At 44.9% G+C, this 24,102-nt stretch overlaps 1 protein-coding gene and 1 long non-coding RNA gene across 3 annotated transcripts in view; one reads left to right on the top strand and one right to left on the bottom strand.

Annotated features, from left to right (window-relative positions):
• Positions 1–15,230, bottom strand: part of GNAO1 (G protein subunit alpha o1) — a 297,622-nt gene extending 282,392 nt beyond the window's left edge. Inside the window, exons 1-2 of one of the 2 annotated variants that reach the window (XM_048817046.2) lie at positions 14,758–15,211; positions 14,480–14,522 (exon numbers count right to left, since the gene is read on the bottom strand). In XM_048817046.2, the coding sequence (XP_048673003.1) occupies positions 14,480–14,522; positions 14,758–14,875 (161 nt within the window). In that variant the 5' untranslated portion in view covers positions 14,876–15,211. Of the gene's footprint in view, positions 1–14,479; positions 14,523–14,757 lie in introns of both variants that reach the window. The other variant, XM_048817045.2, reaches the window with a different exon arrangement.
• Positions 12,921–24,102, top strand: part of LOC142068647 (uncharacterized) — a 64,445-nt gene continuing 53,263 nt past the window's right edge. Inside the window, exon 1 of the long non-coding RNA XR_012664542.1 lies at positions 12,921–13,330. This is a non-coding gene — a long non-coding RNA (uncharacterized LOC142068647). The remainder of the gene's footprint in view (positions 13,331–24,102) is intronic.

The raw sequence follows: 24,102 nt of genomic DNA on the forward strand, positions 1-24,102 counted from the left end.
AGAAACTACTCCTTTTGGCTTTGGTCCCTCCTGTGTTCAGAGGAGCGGAACTTTGTAATATCTTGTAAATAAACAAGGCTGCATCAAAGAAAATACCAAACTCCATCCATTTCTACTTTCACCAGGAAAATCCCCTGTGCCCCAAAATTTGCCTAGCTGCTCAGGTCAAAAGGGATCAGCACTTAAGACGTATGTGCTGCAGCTGCCATGTGTAACTGAAGGAGACAGCCATCAGCAACTCTGCGTCTCTCAGCCATTCTCTTGATTCATCACATTCCAAAATGTAAAATGCCCCAAAAGCCTTCAATCGGCTTGGACTTCCTCACCCTTCCAGGTGGGTAGGTTTGGAGCACAGCTATTTGACAAAGCAGGGTTTTAATAGAATTTTATTCTCCTTCTGCGTCTCTGTTTGTCCATATGAAAGAACCTACATAGCAAACAGAATCTGCCCGCAGATATAGAGTACAAAACAACCTCATCTTCCAAAGCTAGGGCTTCTTTCTGCAGTTGAAATGCCACTTTCAAAATGAAATCAGCTGAAATCAAACTGTTCCTGCCTGGAGTTCATAAAGCATGAAACGCATTTACAATTAAATCCTAACATGGGGAATTTCACTCCTGGAATGGAGAAACCCACTAGTCACTTTTGTTGACTCATATGCAGATTTTTGTCCACTGTAACCCCTAGGTCCTTTTCTGCAGAAATGCTGCCTAGCCACTCGATCCCTAGTCTGTAGTGGTGCATGGGATTCTTCTGTCCTAAGTGCAGGACTCTGCACTTGTCCTTGTTGAACCTCATCAGATTTCTTTTGGCCCAATCCTCTAATTTGTCTAGGTCCCTCTGTATCCTATTCCTACCTTCCAGCTCATCAGCTCAAATGTCTAAAACTCAATTTAAACACATTTTGAATGCAAACATTTAGAAGAATCAGGTTTCCTGGCCATGCAGCAGCCACCTTGAAATTAACAAGTTGATACAGCACTTTGCTTTTTGCTGAGCTGTAAATCAGGAGAATATCAATTTATCTGTAGTTAAATTGAGGAAAACAAGGGCATGCTACTAAAAGCTTTCTGCTTTATTAAGTAAATGTTTTCTCGTTCAAGTGGAAAAATTTGTCAAGTCTGGCCAAGTAATCAATCACAAAAGCTATTTAATGAAAAGCATGATGACATTGTGGAATATATGTATGTAACTGTAACTTTCTTTTCTTCTGGCTTTTTGCACTTATACAACTGATGTACGCTAAAGGCTCCATAATGTCTTTGATATGCATATCTGCATAAATATTAATGTATATTAATAGGCTTTACAGGAACACAAGATAAGAAGTGACCCCCAAAATATGGAAAGGAGTATATCGTTGAGAATTACTCCTATCAAGGTAAGAAAATGTTAATTACCTTAGTGGCAAAAGGTCAGATTCACTTTTACACCATTTTACACCACTCTGGCAGTGTAAAGAGGCCTTATAATGGGAGCAAATTATATTTAGACCCATCTTCAAGGCACCTAGAAGGATGTAAAGAATTTGTAATTTAAATGAAAATCTGGCCCAATATCTTTTGCATGAAATACTCAGTCCTCCACCATTGAAGCCAATGGGAGTCTAGCTATTGATTTCAATGGGAGAAGGATCAAGGTCTTAGAGCCAGATCATGCCCTCATTTGTAAAGTCAACGAATGTCCAAAGCTAAGCAGAAAACTCCATGGTGATAAGTAACAGTCAACATGGACTTGTCCAGACCAAATCTGCTCAGGCTACCCTAATATCCTTCTTTGACAGGCTAACAACCCTTGTGGATGGGGGGAAGCAGTAGATGTGATATACCTCAACTTCAGTAAGGCTTTTGATACAGTCTCACATGACCTGCTCATATGGAAACTAGCGAAATACAGCCTAGAGACAAACCTACTATAAGGTAGATGAACAACTGGTTGGAAAACTGTACTCAGAGCGTAGTTATCAATGATTCACAGTCAAGCTGGAAGGGCATATCGAGTGGGGTCCTTCAGGGATCTGGCCTGGGTTTGGTTCTATTCAATATCTTCATAAATGATTTGGATTATGGCATAGAGAGTACACTTACAAAGTTTGTGGCCAATACCAAGATGGGAGGGGTTGCAAATGCTTTTGGAGGACGGGATTAAAATGCAAAATGATCTGGACAAACTGGAGAAATGGTCTGACTTAAATAGGATGAAATTCAATAAACAAACACACAGTACTACACTTAGGAAGGAATAATCAGTTACACAAATACAAAATGGGAAATGAATGCCTAGGAAGGAGTACTACAGAAAAGGATCTGGGGGGGGGGGGTTATAGTGGATCACAAACTAAATATGAGTCAAAAATGTAACACTGTTGCAAAAAAAAGTGAACATCATTCTGGGATGTATTAGTAGGGGCACTGTAAGCAAGACACAAGTAATAATTCTTCCACTTTAGTAAACACTGATAAGGCTTCAACTGGAGAACTGTGTCCAGTTCTGAGCATCACACTTCAGGAAAGATGTGGACAAATTGGAGAAAGCCCAAAGGAGAGCAAAAAAAATGATTAAAGGTCTAAAAGACATGACCTATGAGGAAAGATTGAAAACATTGGGTTTGTTTAGTTTCGAGAAGACTGAGGGGGAACATGATAACAATCTTCAAGTATGTAAAAGGTTGTTATGAAGCAGAGGGTGGTAAATTTTTCTTATCCGCTGAGGACAGGCCAAGAAGTAATGAGCTTAAATTGCAGCAAGGGAAAATTAGATTAGACATTTGGAAAAACTGCCTAATTGTACGGATACTTGATCTCTGGAACACATTAGCTAGGGAGGTTGGGGAATCGCCGTCATTGGAGGATTTTAAGAACAGGTTAGGCAAACACCTGTCAGAGACGGCCTAGATAATACTTAGTCCTGCCTCAGTGCAGGAAACTGGACTAGATGCCTTTTGAGGTCCCTTCCAGCCCTACATTTCTATGAGTCTATGGTCTTGAAGCCACACGATGGGATAAGCTACTTGTGCTGGGCCTATGGAGTTTTTTAGACGATGGCCCTTCAGCAGGATGGTACTGAACACATTTTCTATTTAGGTTCTTATTTTGTGCCCATCACTGAATGCCAACAAGGTGATTCTCGCCTCCCTGAACAGGGTGCAAACCATCCTTTTGGTTATCAGCTAAATGTGCTGGCCCCATTGCACCACAGAGACATTTAATAGCTATTGGCTGGTCCAGCTAGCTCATTAACAAAGGTTCCAGTCCTGCAGTCTTTACTCAGACAGAATTCCTTTTGAATGCCGATGGGAGTTTTGCCTCAGTAAAGACTTAGAAAAAAATTCTCCCAGACATGAAGGAGCCAAAATACTGCGAACTACCCACTGGCTATAATAGCAGCCATAGCCCAACTGAAGGGGCATCACACACTTTGCTTATGGGCTGGAGGGAAGTCCCATCAACTCTGTTTGTCTCCTGCACCGACCCCATTTACTAAGGGGACCAGAGCATCAGACTGAGCAGGATCAGGCCCTAAATAGCCCAGAGACTTTTGCTTGTTTGTTTGTAATGTCAAAATTATATTCACATTAAAGCTCTGCTGAGGAGCTAAAAGTAAAAATTTTGGTGTAGATGGAGACTGACAATGGGAGTAATGCAAATTCCAAAAGCAAATTTGTGCATTTCCTGGCCCTTCCCATCCAGCTTCTGTTAACGTCCCACAAATGTAAAAAAAATATTATGATTGATCTCTCATTGAAAACAGACCTGATATCAAATATCTCCCCAATCCCCATGACGGTGTTCTAAGTGGCTGTGAACATCCTCTAGTTCTTTCACAATTAGCTCTAGAGCTCAAGAAGTGAAACATTTCTACTGGTACCCTCAGAAATATTTCTAAGAGAGTTTTTATTATATTACAGACAATAACTGAGCCTTAGATTAGAGGGCCCTTTCGGTTAGCCCTAGACCGATCAATGCTAGATACTGGCGTTCTACGGCAATATTTGGCACTTGCTTGTTTTGAGTTGAATACAGACTGCATCCTGTAATCTGGTCTGTAATCCTCTGCCCTCCTCTACCCATGCAGCTTGCATGAATGGTTTTAAAAAGGCAGTGTGCTTTAATTAACAGTTTTGAGGGATTTTTCATTCTCTCATCATTTCTTTTTGTTATGAAAAGCATAACACAAAACCATTAATATTTTCTATAAACAAAATGAGGCCAAAAAAAATTTTAGGAGGAGGAAAATGGCAGTAGGTCTAAAATGCCAACACTCTTTTCTTTTACTTGATTGCCGTACTTCCTCCTTACATTCACCATCTTCAATGATAAAGGAATCAGTATGGTGCTCAACTGCATCCATTACTCTCTGTTACTTGTCATGTACTTCATAAATATCCTGGACTGAGATGTGCTTTAAAATCACTTTTCAGCATAAGAATTCTACATTAAGGAGTGAAGAGAAGAGATGTGGCTGAACCCTAGGATGGCAAGAAGAAAATCCATTCAAAAGACTCTGGTTTTAAGAGCACTGGGCTACAGACGCTCAACCCACAGCCATTTGAGGTCAATGGAAAGACTCCCAATTGACTTTGGATTGACCTTACGTAAAAAAAAGAGAGAGAGAGATAAATAGATTAGTTACCAGTATTACCAACCAAAACATTCAAAATCAGGAGTCATGTGATTGGGTAAAAATCATGAGACTTTAAAAAAATTGGGTTCATTTTATTTTCTGTCTAGTTTTTGAGCCTTTAGGTTACACTTGGGTCACAGTTTCAAGCTTTTCTCCACAACCACAAGGGCTAGAAACTTACTTAAAAAACAAGCAAACCCCAACTGAGATTCTCAAGTAATGATCTGACTCCAAGAGATGGGGCTTTAAGGAAAACGCCAAATCTTGGGAGGCTCGTGATATTTATCATGAAAGTTGGCCATGCTGTTCAATGTTCTGATGTGTTGACGTTTGGGTGCCTGTCGGAGGATTTTGTTTGACTCAGTTATTCTCATCGTTTTGAGTTCTTTGATAATAGTAAAGGCCAAATCCCACCCACTTTCCACACAGGAGCAGTCACACTGAAGTTCAATGAGTAAACAGGCAGGATTTGCCCTTAGATTACAAATGATCTGATCAGAATTAACTAAGTATTTTACTTCTGCAAAAACTTTTTGAGTTTGGGTTCCCCCCTTCGCCCCCCCCCCCCCGCCACACACACATTTTTGACTCCCTGTTGTGTGTAACGTTCATTTTTCTGCTACCGATTACTGGCCCAAGAATTGGACCCTTTTGTCCTTTTCCACTTGCAAAATTGTTGTCTTCACTTGTGCTTTGGATGGAGTTGAAATTAAGATTCTCTGCTTCAATTAACACTCTCTGTTTCACAGTTTCAACAAGGCCTTTGTTTGTGCACTATCTTTACTCCCTAAAGGTCCTTCAGGAGCTATTAGCAAGATTTTAGCTGTCTTTGACGCAGGTCTAATTTTGGATCTCAATCCCTGATTGCATTTCATAGGGCATGTCTACACTAGAAAGGCTACACTGGCACAGTTGCAGCTGCGCTCCTGGAGCGCTGTAGTGTAGACACTTACTACAGTGACAGAAGGGGTTCTTCTGCCCGTGTAAACCCACCTCTCCAAGAGGCAGGTGCTAGGTCAATGGAAGAATTCTTCCATCAACTTAGCTGCATCTGCAGTGGGGGAGTTTGGTCAACCTAACTATGTTGCACAGGGCAGGAAATGTTCACAGCCCCAAGTGATGTAGCTACGTTTTAGGTGTAGCCCAGGCCTCAGTTAATCTTCACTTAGTCCTTACTTAGGCCAACTTCCGATGCAAATAAGGGTGTGGTCCAGTAGTAATTATCATGAAATTCTACTATATATTTTTTAAAGTAAACGTCTCCAAATTAATGAAGCAGCTGTTTCCTTTACCAAGTCGTTTTGGAGCTGTTTATTCTATTTTGCTCTTGTTGATGTGTTTGGGTTCTCCCTTTACTTCTGTTTTACGCACTGCTTTCTGAAACGCTGGCCTCCTTTATGTTCAGCCCCACAGAACTGAATGATATTTAAGGCCATTGAGAGTTGAATGTTGCGAAGTTAGGCTATGCAGACAAATTCCCTGTGCTAACAGTATCAACGAAAGGAAAAAAGTTTGAAAGATGGGATTTGTGGTTCCTGCCAAGGCCATGATATCTTCTCGCTGAAATCTAACACGGATGAACTGAAAACACAGTGCTGGAGTGCAAAAGGGGGGGGTGGGGTGGGAAGGGGCATGATGATATGATGAGCGTGAATTATGCAGTATATGTGCACATACAGTAAACCTGACCGTCTGAGGTTCCAGTCTGACAAGGTAGTGAGCCTGCTTACCTCCAGTGTGAGCTGAGGGAGTTTAGCACCTTTCAGGATCAGCCTTTAGGGCCCAATTCTCCTCTTTATATCAGTTTCACATGGGTGTAACTCCACCGGCTTCAACAGAGTTACTCCTGATTCGCAGTACTGTACGTTAGAGAAGAATCACGAGGAACCTGCTAATAAGTTTTAGGACTAGACTGCAACTTTACAAACTGCTCTGAGTAAGGTAGCTCTGCCCCAGAAGCGGGCAAGTGAATCGACTGAGCGTCACAATTCACTGCCTTGTTCCCTCACCTGGCTCCTGGTGAGACGTAATCTATAATTGTCCTTGGCCAGCAGCAAATCATTCCCCCCTCTGTGCCAGCATAGCTCTGGTGTGGAGATGTGGAACCAAGGCTCGGCTCACGTCCCACCCCTGCCCACCTCCCAAGATGTAGGGAACAAGTAACAGCCCCACTCTCCTGACCCCCCCAACAATCTGGAGCCAAGCCACCTCCCTCGCTCTCCTGAGTAAGCACACTGGATAGGTAACCATCGTGCCATTGAGGTTTAGGGGTCTGATCGTTGTCTCACACTGGTATAAAGCAGCATAACTGAGAGGACAGCCAGGCCCTAGAGTTTCTGTTCAGCTGTGTGCTCAAAAAGCAGGAAACCGGTTGCATTTTTTTACCTCATGTCATGATTCAGTCTAGGTTTTTCCTATCTCTGACAAGCTGCTGGTTAATCACACCAAAAAACCCACAAAATATTCTCTAGCTTTTCAGAACTCATCAAGGGAACGACTTGCAAAGGTCTAGTTAGTTTTCTAGAACATTTTCTACAGGACTAGATGTTTCATGTCAGCCTATGACTCACTGCAAAGGGTGCCACTCTAAATTTCAAAGAGAGAGAAAGCTGTGCAGTTCACAACGGCCTCTGCAACACATAAGAGGGACAAGGTGAGGGAGGTGATATCTTTTATTGGACCCATTTCTTTTGGTGAGAGATAAGCTTTTGAACTACACAGAACTCTTCTGCAAGATATAGGTTTTCGTATTTCGAAAACCATGAACAAGAAACGTTAAAATCCATTAGCCAAAATAAATAAATAAATAAATTCTTCAGCTTATCTGACATTTTAAAAAATATTCTAATGGATCACCCACACAGTCAACATAGCAATAAGTGTGAAGAAATGAAAATTAAAAAAAACAGGGTCCAATGCTGCAAAATTTACTACCAAGTGCAATGTTTCCTACTAAGAGTAGTCCCACAAAGTTACTAATGGTGGTACTCTGCACAAAGTTACTACCAGTGGTACTGTGCACAAATGTTTGCTGGATCGGGTCTAAAGATACAAAGCAAACTAAGGAAAGGCGGCGTGGAACATGAAGGAAGTCCCTAGATCCAGTATAGCAAATGGAACAGCACTCAGAAACGCTTCAGAACAAAGGGGGCAATACTTCTCCCTGTAGCTTATTCAAATTCACTTCTAACCCTGGGTGGGTTTTGATCATTACAGCCCTTACTTGAACATACAGAAGAGTAAGAAGCAGCAAGGCCCTTTCTAATACCCCTGCCCTGTTTGTCACTCTGGCTGCAGTGGGGAGAGAAGAGGCTAAGTGCCGGCAAATGAGCAGGGAGTGGGAGGAGCCCTGGCTCTACCCTTGTCACTCATTGGCCAGAGTCCCAGGCTGGATGCTCAAGAGCAAGTCAGCAGCTCCATGCCAAGGGTGAAGTAACTGAATTGCTCCCCAGAGCAAGTAGAGGTAAGGGGAGAAGATGGAATGAGGACTCCCTACAACACAAATTGTTCCTGGTATATTCCTAGGGAGATGCAGCTATATTCCAGCACGTGCACAGGGCAGATTGTAAATTTACATTCGAGCCTGTAGTTTGCATTCTTTGAGCTCTCTGGTTGCACATGCCACCCCTTTGAACCAATGTATTCAGGGAGAAAAGTTTGTGCTACACATTCAGGTACCGATGATCGTGTGAAACCACTAAAGCTTTGGGGACTGTTGTCTTCTTGAAAGGAGCAAGGCATCGAGCAGCTGTCTCTATGCATTGTTTGCTTCCAGTGTCACTTGTCATGATATTGCTTAGGCTGGCTGGAAACACAGTGGGTGGGGACTGCTTATTTCTTTCAAGCACTTTTATTAAGGTTATAAGTAATTCAATTATACGAAGAGCAAGGAGAGTTTATGACTATTTTTGGCGTTTGAGAAAACTTCGAACCAATATGCCACATTATTTTGATGATTGGGAAGAATATTTAACTGGATAATAAATGAGAATGATAAAACAACAGTATAATAATAATAATTTGTATTTATTCTATAGCACTTCAAAATGCTTTACAAAAACTAACCAGTTAAACCTCAAAAAACCTCTGCCAAGTAGGTAGTGGAATCCCCACTTACCAGTGGGAGAAACCGGGGCACAGTGTGAACTGAACTGATAGCTGAGTCCAATGCTGGACCCATACCTTCTGACTCAGCCCTGCACATTAAACATTAGGCAATGCGTTCCCTAGTGACTTCCCGCAGATCTACAAAAACCTAAGTAGCTACAGCAGCATGCTAATTACAGCTCACAACTGAACCAGTGTTTAGGAGTGTACTGCCTGTCTTCAACTGTGGCCTTGAGCAGGAGGAAAATGAGTGAATCTTTTAAAAATTTGTAATGATTCAGACTAGGGCTTTTTGCATGTTTTACAACCTGCTGGTTAGTCAAGCCAAAAAACCCACTGTGGTAAGTTCATACAAAATATTCTCTACTTCTTCAGAACTCATCAAGGGTCATACTTGCATCTAGTTAGTTTGCTAGACCACTTTCCATAAGACTCGATGTTTCATGTCAGCATATGACAGTTGAATTCATTGTAAAGAGTTCCACACTAGATTTCAAAAGGGAGGAAGCAATGCAATTCACTATTACCTCTTCAAGATAGCAGCTTTAATATTTAGAGTGCAGAGAATAAGAAACAAATCGAGATCCATTAGCCAAAAAACCCATTATTCTGCAGCTTGTCTGACATGCCATTATGCTAATTATGGCTCACAACTGAACAGTCATATTCAGCAAAGCACTTAAGCACACGTTTAAATGTTTTATTGAATAGGGATGGACTTAGCCATGTATTAATTGCTTTCCTGAACTGGGGTCTCCTTGATGAATGTTCCAAGCCACACCCTGTTATCTAGAAATCCAATTATGCTAAAAAGATTGTCTAGATTTCACACTGCATTACAGATAGTACAGAAAGAAAAGTTGCATATTATAACTTATCACTATCTCTGCATTTATTTTAAGATTTAACACACAAGATAGTGTCACATTTATTTGAAGCCTAAATACAAATGGGTGATTCCTTCTCTTGTAAAAGAATTCTTCACTATATGCTTTATTGTTCATAACCAAATAGATCAGGCATATCCATTAAAAATACTCATTAGTTTATGTTGTAGCAAAGCAGAGTTGAACCCAGTCCTGATTCTGAAAAGGGGGTGCCTTATGCTCACACTGACCTGAATGGGGGTGAAGGGTGGCAGAGCACCTTGAGGGACTGGTCCCCTAATTACTGTGGCCCTCATCCTGCAGTTCATTGCATTGGTGCAGCAATCTGCCCACATGCAACAATTTGCAGGCTTGGACTCAGAAAGAATAATAAGAAAATGTAACAAGCCATACTACTCTCGGAGAGCCAAATAATTGTTAACTCTACAAATACAGCTACAGACATTGGGTTATAGTGCATCAAAGTTATCTTCATAGTTAGATTGCAATTATAATGATTTCCACGTCTGCATTGCAAATGTTTGAGATACTCTCTCAAAAAACCCATGCTCTAAATCGATCAATCACCAGAATATCCTTGTTCACTGAAAGAAAACCATCACAACAAAAGATACATCAAACTCTCTCAGAAGTCTCTAGAATTAGGTTTTATAAAGGCATTCTAATCCTAATCCCAATTCTAAATACATCTCTTAAATTGCTGTAATTTCTATCTGCCACGTTTTATAGCACTATTTATTTCAATGATTAACTAGTCTCAGTGTAATGCTCTCAAGCATCTCTTACTAACATATGCTATCTATTCCTTTGTTTTAGAATTCATCATTCTAAAAAATTCTAGGCATATTGTCAGACCATATACCTCAGTGTGAAAACTACCAGAATCTCTTGGCTTTCTGGTGTAATTCACTAATTGGAAGCACCTAATAATATGTATAGGGCCCTACCAAATTCACGGCCCTGAAAACTGGCTGTTGGGGGGGGAGGGGTGGTGCTGTATTGCCATCCTTACTTCTGTGCTGCCTTCAGAGCTGGGTGGCTGGAGAGTGGCAGCTTCTGGCCAGGCACCCAGTTCTGAAGGAAGCACCACCACCACCCATAGCTCAGAAGTGAGGGTGGCATGATATGGGGGGGTTGTCACTTGGGGGAGGCAGGGCCAGCTTTATGGGTGGGTGACTACCCAGGATGCTGTGGTTGGGTGGGAGTGCTGTGGTAACACCCTCCGCCCCCCTCCACACAGTCAGCCCAAAGCCCTTGAACCCCCGAGCGCTGGAGCTGGGGAAGGGCAGGGCTGGGGTGCCCCAGTCGGGGTCTCCTCGCATGCGCTGGGCTCCAGCTGCCGGCCCTGGCCAGCCTGGGGTGGGATTGGACTTCTTCCCCTGCACGGGCATTCCCACGGCTGGGTCAGCTCCACCTCCAGGAACCTCCCTGGCTGCAGGAAGCTCCGTGGCTTCTGGCCAGGAGCCCAGCACGGAAGACAGTGCAGCTGCCAGCAGCAGCGCAGAAGAGAGGGTGGCATGGTATGGCATTGCCACCCTTACTCTGCACTGCTGCTGCTGCTGGCAGGGCGCTGCCTTCGGAGCTGGGCTCCCGGCCAGCAGCCACCACTCTCTGGCCGCCCAGCACGGAAGACAGTGCCGTTGCCAGCAGCGGCACAGAAGTAAGGATGGCAATTCCGCCACCCCCCTACAATAGCCTTGCGTCCCCCCTGTGACCCAATTTGGGGTCAGGACCCCTACAATTACAACACTGTGAAATTTCAGATTTAAATAGCTGAAACTGTGAAATTTAAGATTTTTTAAAAATTCTATGACCGTGAAATTTATCAAAACGGACCATGAATTTGGTAGGACCCTAAATATCTGATATAAAAATAATCTCAGTCTCCCTCATCACATTCTAACAAACACACTGTTTAATTCTAGCCTTTAAAGAATTCATTAGGTTCTCATCAGGCCTGTGTGATTAAATCAGGCATTACTTTAGAATATTATATAATACTGCTTGACCAGGTAAAATGCTAATTTACATATTATTTAATTAACCTCCAAAATATAAATATCAGCAAGTTGTTCATTCCACAGTCATAATTCTCGATGCCAGAGATTTTGAACAGCTCTCTAAATATGCCTCCTGCTGTATTCATAGCAACACTGCTATCTCCACCCAACCCAGTGTACAGAGTTTCCACAGTAAAAGACACCTCCCAGTTCTGATGGCTGACAACGTAAGCAGGTTCATAAAGACAGGCGTCTGTGAATTTTTAACTCAGGTATAGAACTGCAAGCATATCATATATTGCTTTGAGGTCTACTGATGAAAAACACTGTATATCAACTAGGTATTATTATCATTATTACTTAATGAACTGAGAGCAGCATCAGATCAGTATATTATCTTGTTCTGTCTCGTTAAAAATATGAATCCTGCCACACAGCGCTACGGTACAGTAACTTTATATGCCTACATAGTCACAAACTGTACAAGGCCACAAACTCGTCCCACTATTCATCTTCTCTAAGGGGGGTTTGGATGTGTTTTGGTGGAAGGGAAGTGGCAGATATGCGGATGTCAGCATGCACACACAAGGCCGTTCTGCTACAGATCTACTGCAGACAATCGAATAGATCCTAGGGACACATCTAACCATGTGGTGGTGTTAATTTGCAGTAGCCCCTTCCCACTCCAAATTTGCCAATAAACCAAAGGGCAAAACTGTGCAGACCATCTGTAAACCAGCCTTTCCAAGCAGCGGAAGCTGAGTGTGTAGTCTTGCCTGAAACACAAACATATCAACATAAAAAAGCCATCTGAGACGTGGAGGGTTGCCAACGCTTTTGGAGACAGGGGGAGTTTTCTTCCTGGATCTCCTGCCCCAGTGCGATCACTGGGGACTGGAAAATGTCACTTCCCCTTATTTTTCTGGGAGTGACCCCCCCGGTTGGCCCTGCCCGGCGGTTTTTCTGGGGGCCAGCCCAGATCACAGTCAGTTCCCCCCTCCTCTCCTGTGAGTGGCACCTCGGCTGAGAGCGGGGCGGGGCTCTCGGAAGAGAAGGGCCCGATCCTGTTCTCGTTTGCAGTCAGTGGCAAAACTCCCCTCCCCCCGTTTGCCTGCAGCGGGAGCGGCGGATCGGGCCCTTCGCTCCCACGCCGTGGACGCCGAGCGGCCCCGAACCCCTTCGGCCATTTCCGAGCCTTTGTTCGGCTTCTCCCGGCAGCTTCCGAGCGCCGCCGAGCTCCCCGAGCCAATCGACTGTTCCAGGCGCTTGCTGGGCGCTGTCCACCACTTGAACCGCCTGAAATCTCACCGCTCGCGCGGGGACCGGCCCGGGGGGAGGCAGCTGCCTTGCAGGCAAAGTCCCCCCCGTCCCCCCCATGCGCAACCCCTGACTGATCTGCCAACGGGGGGGGGGATCCCGCTCCCCATGCAGGTGGACAGGAGCCGCTGGCAAACAGCCCACCACACCCTGCCTCCACACCCAGGGCTGGGCACCGCTCTCTCTCCGAGCGGGGGGGGGGGGGCGCTCCGAGCAGCCGCCCCCTTGCAAGGATCCTTGTGCAAATAAATAAATAAATAAGCAAGCAACCAACAACCCCCCTCCCCCCGCACCGTGTCAACTATTAGAGAACAGGAGAGGGACTCACGAGGCTGCGATCAGGGACTGCTCAGTGATGGCGCCACCTCGAAGGAGCTTGTCGGGTCTGTTCCAGGGTAAGGCTGAGATTTATTTATTTTTGAGGACACGCTGACAGGAGAACACCCTCGCCCCTTTCACTAGCCTGCCTCGCCTAGGGGATGCAGCCACTCCCCAGCCACGGGGCCAACTCGGAAAAAGAACCCTTATTTTTTGTTGTTGTTTATTGCACAGCAACTGCCTCATTAGCAAACGTGTGTGTGTGTGCGCGCGTGCAAAGGTGTCACAGCAGAACCCCCCGCACTACAAGTCCACAGCAGTTCGTCACTTGCTTTCAGACAGCCTCGTGAGATTTAAAACACACCCGAGCTCAGGAGAAATGGTTGATGGAGGGGAAAAAGGAATCACGATCCGAATTGACCAGCGCTTTTATAAAGGAGCCGGTTTCCTTGTTGTTTAATTATTATTTTCGGGGGGGGGGAGAGGTTGGTTGTTTTTTAAAAAATCCCCATTTAATTTTAATTGGTGATCAGGAGCCAAATTCATTTCTAATTAATTAAGAGGAAAGGCTGAAAGCTCGGGGGAAAGGGGCTTTGAGTGGCAGCAAGCCTTGTTTTAAATCCGCATTACAGGCAGATTTTTAAAAACAAACAAATACATGCCAGAGAGCCAACCCAGCAGCCCGTGGCAGGAGATCAAACACCGAAGGGAGTGTGTACGTTGAGGGGAGAGAGCGCTGGGAGATAAAAACCTGACATTAATCTTCATTGACAGAGGTATGTTTAATGGTGATGCCCTGGTTACATCTGTGCCATTCACCTCATCTGGGAAACCCATCCTGCCCCCTTCACCCACCCACCTCACACACACCTGGTGAGACAGCAGAGAGAAACCACACCACCTTCAATTCAGCACCAAACCCCTGAACAGCAGACACCTGATCGTCCATGGTGAGCAAAGGGCTGGATCCCCCTCCATCTTCTTTCCCAACCAGAAATCACTGCTACAGATGTGCCATACCAATGGGTCCACAAGCCACACAAAAAAAATAATAACAACAATAACGCTCAGATAAATATGGCGGTCAGGGGCATTCTTACAGCTAAAGAACCGCCTTCTTGCAAACCCTCCCCCCCTCCAAAAAAATCAACAGGGGAATGCCAACAATTTTTTTTTTTAAGGCAAAACGATCAACGCTTTTAGGGCACTAACCCCAAACCACTTACTTCATCTGCTTCACAATGGTGCTTTTCCCAGATTCTCCAGCCCCTGTTGGGACAGACACAGAAAGGAAAGACCCGGTGAGTGTGAGCCTGGAAGGGGATCAAGGAGATTACACAGGAGGGAGAGCAGCGGGGTGAATGGAGGGGAGGCGGGGGGGGGGGGGCATCTCGGTGAAATACCAGTTTCCCAGGGCACAATGTGCACGGACGGGGGAGAAGCCTGACCCCGGGAAGAGGGGCCGGGAGGCGGTGAGAGGGGGCCGGGGGGAGCGGCCGCTTACCTAGCAGGAGCAATTTCACGTCTTTGGCGGCGGTGATCCCATCCTCCTTGAGGTTTTTCTCGATCGCTTTGCTCCTCTCCAAGGCGGCTCGCTCCTCCGCGCTCAGGGTACATCCCATGATGGCCACACACACGCGAAAACCCCTCTCGGCGGGCGCCTCCCCCCTTCTCACACACTCCGAGGGAAAGGGGGGGAAAAATCACCCCGCCCCAGGGGGGGAAAAAAAAAATCTGGGCAACCAAATGCGTGTGTGTCCCCCCCCCTCTCTGCTGCCCTCCCCTCCGCTACCTCTCCCTCTAGCAATCAATGCATCCAAGTGGGAGCCGGGCAGGGCTGGGGCTGCAGGCAGGCGCTGGAGGAGGAGGAGGGTTCGGTGGGGGGGAGGGGACAGGGTGGGTCCTGCTCTTGCGGGAGGGTTGTGTGGGTGTGGGTGTGTGTGTGTGGGGTGGGGGGGGGTCTCTAATGGGCGGCGGCGGCGGCTGCGAGCGATCGCATCCTTCGGCGGCTCCGCGCGGAGAGAGAGAAGCAGGAGAGGAGGGGAGCGAGCGCGAGCGCGAGCGCGAGGGCGGGCGAGTGCGCCAGGGGTCCGCACTCACGGGCTCGCCGGCCTCGGTGACGTCCGCAGCGCCCGCCCGGCGCATGCTCCCCGCGAGGCGCGGCGGCTCTGGGCGTCTGCGGGCGGGAGGAGGGAACGCTCGCGCGCGCGCGCGCCCTGCCCCCCCCCCCCCCTTCCCGCAGGTGCAGCTCGGAGCCGGCCCCAGCGGCGCGCGAGGCCAGGGTGGTGGGCGACGGTTCTTAAAGGGGCCTCGCCCCAGTGGCACCGGAGGAGGGGCGGGGGGGGGTCCCTTAGGAGGGGATCTGTCTCTTGCCCGAGTGCTCTGCAGGGAGTCTGGGCTAGGAGCCTGTGCGGGGGACAACTCGCCATTGTCTCCATTCGACACACCCCCCCCCTCCAGCCCGGGAAAGCTCTCCCATTTCTTCTCCTCAGGGATGTATTTGGTCGCTAATCGGTCTTTTCTATTGCTAACTTTGATCATGTTGAGAGCAAAGGCTCCAGCCGGGGCTGCAGGAGACCTGGGTTATATTCCTACCTTTGTCACTTCCCATGTTGGCCTTGGACTTACTTGGACTCACTTACTTTTTCTGTGCCTCAGTTTCCCCTCTGGAAAATGGAGAGATTGCTTCCTTTCTCCCACCCATTGTCTGCTTTGTAAACTCTTTGGGGCAGGGACTGTCTCTTACTCTGTGCACCTGCAGCGCCTAGCACCGTGGGTTCCCTGTCTTGGTTGGCGCCTGGAGGTGCTGCTGTCATATAAAGCATAATATAGGATTCTGTGAAATATATATGATTGCAGGGATGAAGCCTTTTAGGCCTAGGCACAATTGTTACTGGGGGGTGAATGAAGTGAGAAAAAGTTTCCCTGATCCCACCTCAGGTTTATACACCAATGTGTTAATTACGTTGGTTTTTCTTTTTTTTTCTTCATGTGGGTGTGTGCAGTTTTTAGCTGGGGATTTTTGGGTGGGAGGGGAATTGGAAGGGAGAGTAGTTCAACATTGCTTGACGTCATTAGATTAATCACCAAAAGGGACTCTGTCAGTGTTTGGGCACAACATTTAGATGTTTTGTTTTGTTTTGTAAAACCCTAAATATTAATAGAAATAGTTAATAATATTTAGAAATAATCAGTGCAAACAGTTTGGGGGTTTTTTAACCTGAAAATTAATCTCCACGTTGTTTGCCACCCAGGCCTTGTGCTATTGCACTGGAAACAAAAAATGAAATTGACTAGAAACTAAAGTAAAATTGATTAGTTTATTTCCATAATCCAGGATACAAAAAAATAATAATAAAAGACATTTATGGTGAAAAGTGAATTACATATTTAACACTCTCTCCATTTTAATAATCCAGTATATTAGTTATAACAGATGATTATTTTAATAGAGAATTTTTAACCCGACAGTCCCTTTAACATGTACAAAGATACACAAGAATGATATTATTTATTTATTAGATTTTATTAGTTCCAGTCTTTGCATATAAACTGTCAAATCTTTTTGACCAATGTCGTTTAATCTGAAAGATGTAGGTGCCTGACTTTAGATACCCTAGTTTCACAATTTTTATGTTAATATTTTGGATATGTTTGGTATCTGTACGATAAGCAGGATTAGTCTCCTCATGGGTCATCCCATGCAGGCTAATCAAAAGAACCCTCCTTTCTGGATTTTTTCTTCTAATTTATATTATTATTCTCCACCCGCAAAACTGACAGTTGTCTTGGAATTCCAACCAGCTGCATTCTGTATTTCCTGACTAAATTTATCAGTTAGATTCTAAATGAAAATTATGAAACAGAAAAGAACAGAAAGTGTTAGTAGGGTAAATAATGGCATTGTTTAAAACTCTTCCATGGAATTGCAGACAGGTGATATTTATATTCCATTTTAACCCATGAAGTTGATGGCTGTTATGATGTCTGAGCATTAATGATATCTAGAGCTATAACATTGATGAATGCAAGCATAGAAGGTGAGTAAGGATAGGTAGAGATAAAATGCACCACACAGGCCAATGAACAAAATGGAGGGCTATTGACAAATGATGTAAGAAGGAACAAAAGAACGTGTTATAAATAGATCAGACACAAGAAGATGGCAAAGGAGGTCTGCTACCTAACAATGAGGGAAAGCAAATAACAGATGTGAAAGGGAAAGCATGAATGCTTACCAGCTACTTTTATTCAGCCTAACTTACCATGCTTGAAACACTGAATTTTTGATTATCTGCCATGTACAATGGCTATTCTTCTGGCTCCTCCACCTTTTCCTTGCCCACACCCCTTCCCAGCTATGGGAATCTGATCTCCATCACAGCAACCATGGAATAAAGAGAGGAACATCTCTGGTAGGAGGAACATCTCCACAGAGCTTCCTTTCCGACCCTCCCCCTTCAGAACAGGGTTGTCCATCTCTCCTTCTGACATACTAGGTGGAGGGGGAAAATATGGCTGATAGTTAATGAGGGAAGGGAGAGGTTTTAAGGCAGAATCAGGAAGAGAAAGATTAAAGAACACCAAATAATGTGAGCAAATTCAGATGAGTAGGACCCAACAAAATTCACTGTAGAGTCTTAAAGTAACTATCAGAAGTAATGTTTGAACTTAATTATTTCTTAGAACCCATGGATAACAGATAAGGTCTCAGAGAACTGGAAGGGGTAAATATGTTCAATTATTTGTGCAATTGGGAAAACTCGTAGACTTGCAGAATTACAGACCAGTGAGCCAAATTCTTCTTCCAGTTGCACACCAGTGTTACTCCAGTGAGGGATGTGAATGTGATAAGAATTTAATGTCAATATCTGCTCAGAGCTTGGAAAACTGACCAACCTGAGGATTAAAACTACCAGCCCGAGGTCAATATGAAAAATGATGAAACCTGAAAACTGTTTGGTTTTGTTTTGGACAAAAAATTGAAAATTTAGATGACAACGAAAAAAAAAATCACTAACATTTTCCATAGAGAAAAAAACCCATTCTCTGACCACCCCTACAATAAAGCTTTTTGTCTATAGACTTAAGAAGACAGTACTTTTGCCAATTCACATTTGGAAGGTTATCTTCCTGAAGGTAAAGGCTGCACACATTTTTAATGAAAAATTAAATTCTCCAATATGGATGCATGAGGCTCTCCACCTCAGCACCGACAGTTTCCTACTCACCTTAGATGAGTGGATTTTTCAACCCCTATGCTAGAACAATTAATAAAGCAATCAATTTGTACACAGCTGAAGGATAATAAAGTGGTAAATAGTAGACACTGTGGATTCATCTGAAACCTATCATGCCAAACTAACTTAATTTCTCCCTGTGAAAGGATAACAAGCTTAGCTGATTTCGGAAATGCAGTGGAGAGTTAGCATTTCAGTTTCAGTCTGATATTTGATACAATTCCACCTAGCATTATTGTGGGGAAATGAGTGAAAGGCAGACTGGATGGAATTACTATAAAACTAATGAATAATTGGCTAGCTAGAATAATAAACATGCTGAAGTCTTCACTCAGAGCTACACTGTGACTTTGGGCTCACACCCTAGCAAGCAGTCGTTCTTGAGTAGCACTAAAGGTATTGTTTCCCTTCCAATTTGCCTCTTGTTCTGGAAGAAGAGTAAGCTATTTTCCCACTTTCATGGGGTAGCTTACTCCCTGTGAATCTGACTGGTGAGTTGATGGGACGGGGGCAGTACTAAAACTCTTCCACTTTTCCTCTCCACCAGCTCCCTGCCCACTTTCTCATGGAGGGGGAGTAGTGGGTGAGTAGCCCTTGCTTTCTCCTTCATGCTTGGAGTTACAATCTGATCAGAGTAAGCAGGAATGCAAAGGGGGGGCATGCTCTCTCTTACTTCTCTGTGTAGCCAGGTAAGGGCAGGTGAGATGATCAAAGCCTCAGTTTTCACTCAGTCCTGATGAAAGGCAAACTCCAGTGGGATGTGGCCCGTGAAGCAGTTAGTAATTCCTCTAGGTTTTTGAGCAACATTTTCAAAAGTTACATCAGTGCCTAAAAGTCAGCCCCTCAGAGGTACTTAGTCACCTAACTCTTGCTGAAATTGAGGGGATTGAGGAGCCTAAATACCTTGCGAGGATCTGGGGCTGAGAAAATAGGACACTTAAAAATGCTACCCTTCCCCTCTGTGTCTGGAAAGTGCCTAGGATCTTTTGGATGCCGCCACAATCTAAGTAATAAATAATAACATTATTGGGAGGAGGCATCGGTTATGTCCTAGGTTCAGTATTATTTGATATTATTATTAGTTCAATGTTTCATGAACAAATTGGTGCCTGGAGTGGAGAGCGTGCCAGTTAAACATAAATCAGAGCAGGCAGAGATAGGAGAGGCCCTTTTAGTTCATCTAGTCTATCTTACTCCTATGGCAAGATGGTTCCTTTACTATGGTGTAGAGTTTTTTTTTCCAGTTTAGGTTTAAATGTCTCTAGTAATGGAACTTCCGCCAATTTCACTGGGAGATGGTTACACATGCGAGCAGACCGCACCATTAGGAAACGTTTCTGGCTATTCCACGTAATCTTTCAGTTCCACCCAGTTAAACCTAGTTATATTGTGGAAGACAGGATTAAAACACAGCCTGATCTTACTAAATTGGAGAAATGGACTGACATCAATACAATGAGAGACGATAAAGGCTAAGTGGTTGACAGAGGAAGGAATAATGAAATGCTCAAATATTTGGGCCAAGTCACAAAGATTCTTACTCACTCTCTGCATGCATTGCCTGAGTGAGAGAGAAATCCAAAGGGAGTAAGAATCCATCAGGGTTCAGCCCATTCCATTGCAAAGTACCAACTACCAAGCCATGTACAAGCAGAGAGGGTCAGGGGTGGGGGGAGTTGAGTTGACTATGACTCAAGAAGGAGATTTTATCATAAGAAACACAAATGCCATATTGTTTGCCTGTAGAACAAGCATGGTCAAGGGACTAGATGGGGCCAGAATCTGATCATGTTTAGAAAATATGGTAAAATTTTCCTCTTTGCTAAAGCTTTTCTACCCTCACCAGAATGACGCTGACTACTGCTCTCTTCTCCCTTCAACCCCCTTAAAAAACAATCCTACCCCCAAGCTTTCTATAACTTCAAAGGGGAGCAAAGCCAGAAACTCCATGAAACCCACTATGGACTTTGCTATTGTCAATCACGTTTATAAGAAGGCTATTCATGTATTAGGGCAGAGGGGGGCAAACTACGGCCTGCAGGCCACATCCGGCCCGCAGGACCCTTCCGTCTGGCCCCCGAGCTCCTGCCAGGGAACGGGGTCAGGACAGGCTTGCAGAGGAGCCAGCCCAACTAACCCCGGCAGCATGGTAAGTGGGGTGGAGGTTGGCCCCTGGCCACTCCCTTCTGCTCCCCTGCCTCCCTCCCTCACAGTCACAGTTCCCCCAGCACCTGGGCAGGGTGGCTGCAGCTCTGACTGGGCGGCACGGCTATAGCGCCACCAGACCTGGTGCTCCAGAGCGCGGTCAGGGGGAGTTCGGGGTGGGGGGAGGCGAGGAGCGGGGGGGAGTTGCAGGGGAGGTGGTCAAGGGGCCTAGGTCCTGTTGCTGGGGACAGGGGCAGGGCAAGCCAGGGCCCCCCTCCACCTCCAGCATGCTTGGCCCCTGTCCCCAGCAGCCAAGCCCAGACAGGGAGCAAGCCCTGCCCGACTGCCAGGGAAAGCAGCCAAACGAGCAGGGGAAACACACAGGGAAAGGACTGAGGCCCCCTTTCCACAACCCCACAGGTAATGTGGGGCAGGGAGAACAGGGAGGGTTGAATAGGGGGCGAGGGGGGCAGTCAGGGGGTGGGGAGCAGGGAAGATTGGATAGGGGATGGGCGTCCCCGGGGGATGGTCAGGGGGGAGAGAGCAGGGGTGTTTGGATAGGATGCAGGAGTCCCAGGGGGCAATCAGGGGTGGGGAGCGGGGGGGGGGGTTAGATGGGGGGGAGTTCTGAGGGGCTGGAATGGGGGCAGGGGCCAGGCCACGCCTCGCTGTTTTGGGAGGCATAGCCTCCCCCAGCCTTCCCTACCCGGCCCTCCATACAATTTCTGTACCCCTTGTGGCCCTAGGGCCAAAAAGTTTGCCCACCCCTGTACTAGGGTGATGGGACACAGTACGAAACCCAAAGAGAGAGAGATTTCACTGTGCTCCATACTGAATCTCCATTGAAATTCTACATTCAGTTTTGCACACCACGTGAAGAACAAAAATGTATAGAGCTCTTAGAGCGTGTTCAGAGGAGAGGAACACCAGTGAATTAGGAAAGCTGAAAAGAGCGGCCTGGGTCCTCTGTGAAGAAAACACTGAAGGAAGACTGGGTGACTGTCCACAAACACATCAAGGTGATGATTGGACTGAACCATTACTCCATGCTATGGGCTACACCAGCATGTTCACTGGAAGGCCCATTAGCCTCTGCAGAATTTAAGCTTTCCTGGAAAAGAAAAAAAAGTTTCTGACTCTTCTAATTGTGAAAACACCTCCCAAATAAGATCCAGTGCATTGCCTGGGTGAGTCCACAATTAGCCCCAAATAATGAAGTCTGGGGCATTACTCCAGATTTATAGCAATATAAGTGAGAAGAGAATTTGAGCGATTATTTCTAAGGAGGCATGCACTACTGCTATTCTCTTCAATGACTATTCACTCTGATTCCTAATGATTCTTTAAATGTCAACATCATTATTATTTATATAGTATCAGCTAGTGCGAGGCAGATAAAAAGACAAGGTCTTTGCCCAAAGAAGCTCACAATCTAAATAGTTAACTATTTTACTGCTGATCATTTTAGCAGAAACACTCAGGCATGCTGTAAAAGAGAAATGCCTACAATCGAGTCTGGGAATTGAGGTGAAGTTTAATAGAATTGCACCATTTCCTACTCTTCCGACCCAATCAGATTCCCGCATAATGTGATGCTACAAAGAGGACAAAAGCTAAATACTCTTTTTGGTCAACAAGGCCAGAACATTTGATACCACCGTGAGTGTAGGTGCTGTGAGAACTCGAATAGAATAGAATTAGAGGTGGCAAAGAAACTTAAATTCTATCAAAGTTCTGTATTAGAAAATACTAAACTCCAACAATGGTTCAGCACTTGAGCGAGCTGCCATGGAAAGTTGTGGAAACAATGCAGATAAAGATGGTCTAGGATAGTTATCCTGATTCCAAGTCATCAACAGTGGTGATGTAGGGGTAATTAAATAAATCCTGCTCCAATTCAGAGGGACAGACAAAAAGATCCACTTGTGATTCCTGTGTGTACATAAAGCTATCATTGTCCAGGTGTGATTAAAGTACATTTAAAGTACTGCAAATACATTTTGAAACATTTTTATTTAAAAGATATTGAGCATGCAGTTGATGGCACACAGGCAGCAGTCTGTTCATAATGCTATCATGAAATGCAGGATCAGGGCCGACCTTTTAAAATGCTCTGTTACAATACAAGAGAGGCCTGGTTGGTACACAGATCTTAGGACACAAGCCCTACTCACATGAGTTGTCTTTACTTATGTGAGTGGTGCTATTGAAGGAAACTAATGTGTGTACTATAAAAACCACTAATGTGTACAACTTTTCAGCACATAAAGCTTCACTGCTAAGGCAAATATTCCATAATGGATTAAACATAATTTGTATCATTTTTTCACACTTAACCGCTCTCCATGTGTCATCTAGAACCAATCATTTGTGTTCCTGTATCAGCACTGTGTAATACAATATTTAAAATAAGCATTTATAATATCAGCCTTAGTAATATTGAATGGTAATAATGCTGGCTTTCTTTATTGCAACTGTTCGGGTGATATTTTATCCCACACCATAGACTCATCTGGTCCGGACTTTAGACTCAGATGCAAATGGAAGAATACAAACTACACTGAAGATGTGCTGACAGAGAGGATCCGGGGGTTCTAACTGAATACTAGTCAAGAATGGGATAGTACTGCAAGAAAGGCAAATGCCAAATTGCTTGCATTTGTTGGAGTATCAGCTGTAAAACAAGTGAGGTTAAAAGATTAGGCAGAGACAGTCTGACCATGTTTAGAAAAAACTGTAAAAAACATACTTGTATGTGTCAGGGCTACTCATCTGAGTAAGGTTTGTAGGATCTCATGCCCTTAAGGTTAAACTTTGGCCCCACTGAAGTCTATGGCAAAACTCCCTGGACTTCAGTGGGGTCAGGATTGCATCCTCAGGGTGGGATTCACAAAGGTATTTAGGTACCTAACTTCCAATCTCACGCCCAGTGCCTGTGTTTGACTAATTACAAGGAAAGATCTGCATTAGCAACTCGAGATGAAATAAAAATACATATTCAGCAAGAAGAGCATGGACCAGGCTTCTGCAGTGGGCCAGGTGATTCAGGACATATTTGGATGCTTTCCTGAAAGACCCAAAGATGGGGGAGAGGATCCCATGCTGTGTCTCTCCCCTCGATTGAAAGTGCCCCCTTCTGTGGCTGTGGATGCATTTAAATTAATTCCGATCTGCATTGATATGGTGGTATGGCAGCTGTAGTCAAACCACCAAACTGATGCCACCACAAACTTCCCGGGGATTGATGTCAGGATACATAGTTGCCTTAGTTTCTCCTACACTCGGGGCTCACAGTGGCTTTTGACAACTTGCTCGGATCCTGACATGCTGCATCAATGAGAGTTGCCCAGATAAGCCATTTAATTCTGTCTCTTTAAATTCTCCCCGCAGTTTCTTTTGAATATGATATTTTTTGCTTCCTCTCCTTAGCTATGGGCAGTGTTGTTGTGAACTGTTAAACAGCT

This window comes from Caretta caretta, chromosome 12 (assembly GCF_965140235.1).
Source record: "Caretta caretta isolate rCarCar2 chromosome 12, rCarCar1.hap1, whole genome shotgun sequence".
NCBI classification, from domain to species: Eukaryota; Metazoa; Chordata; order Testudines; family Cheloniidae; genus Caretta; species Caretta caretta.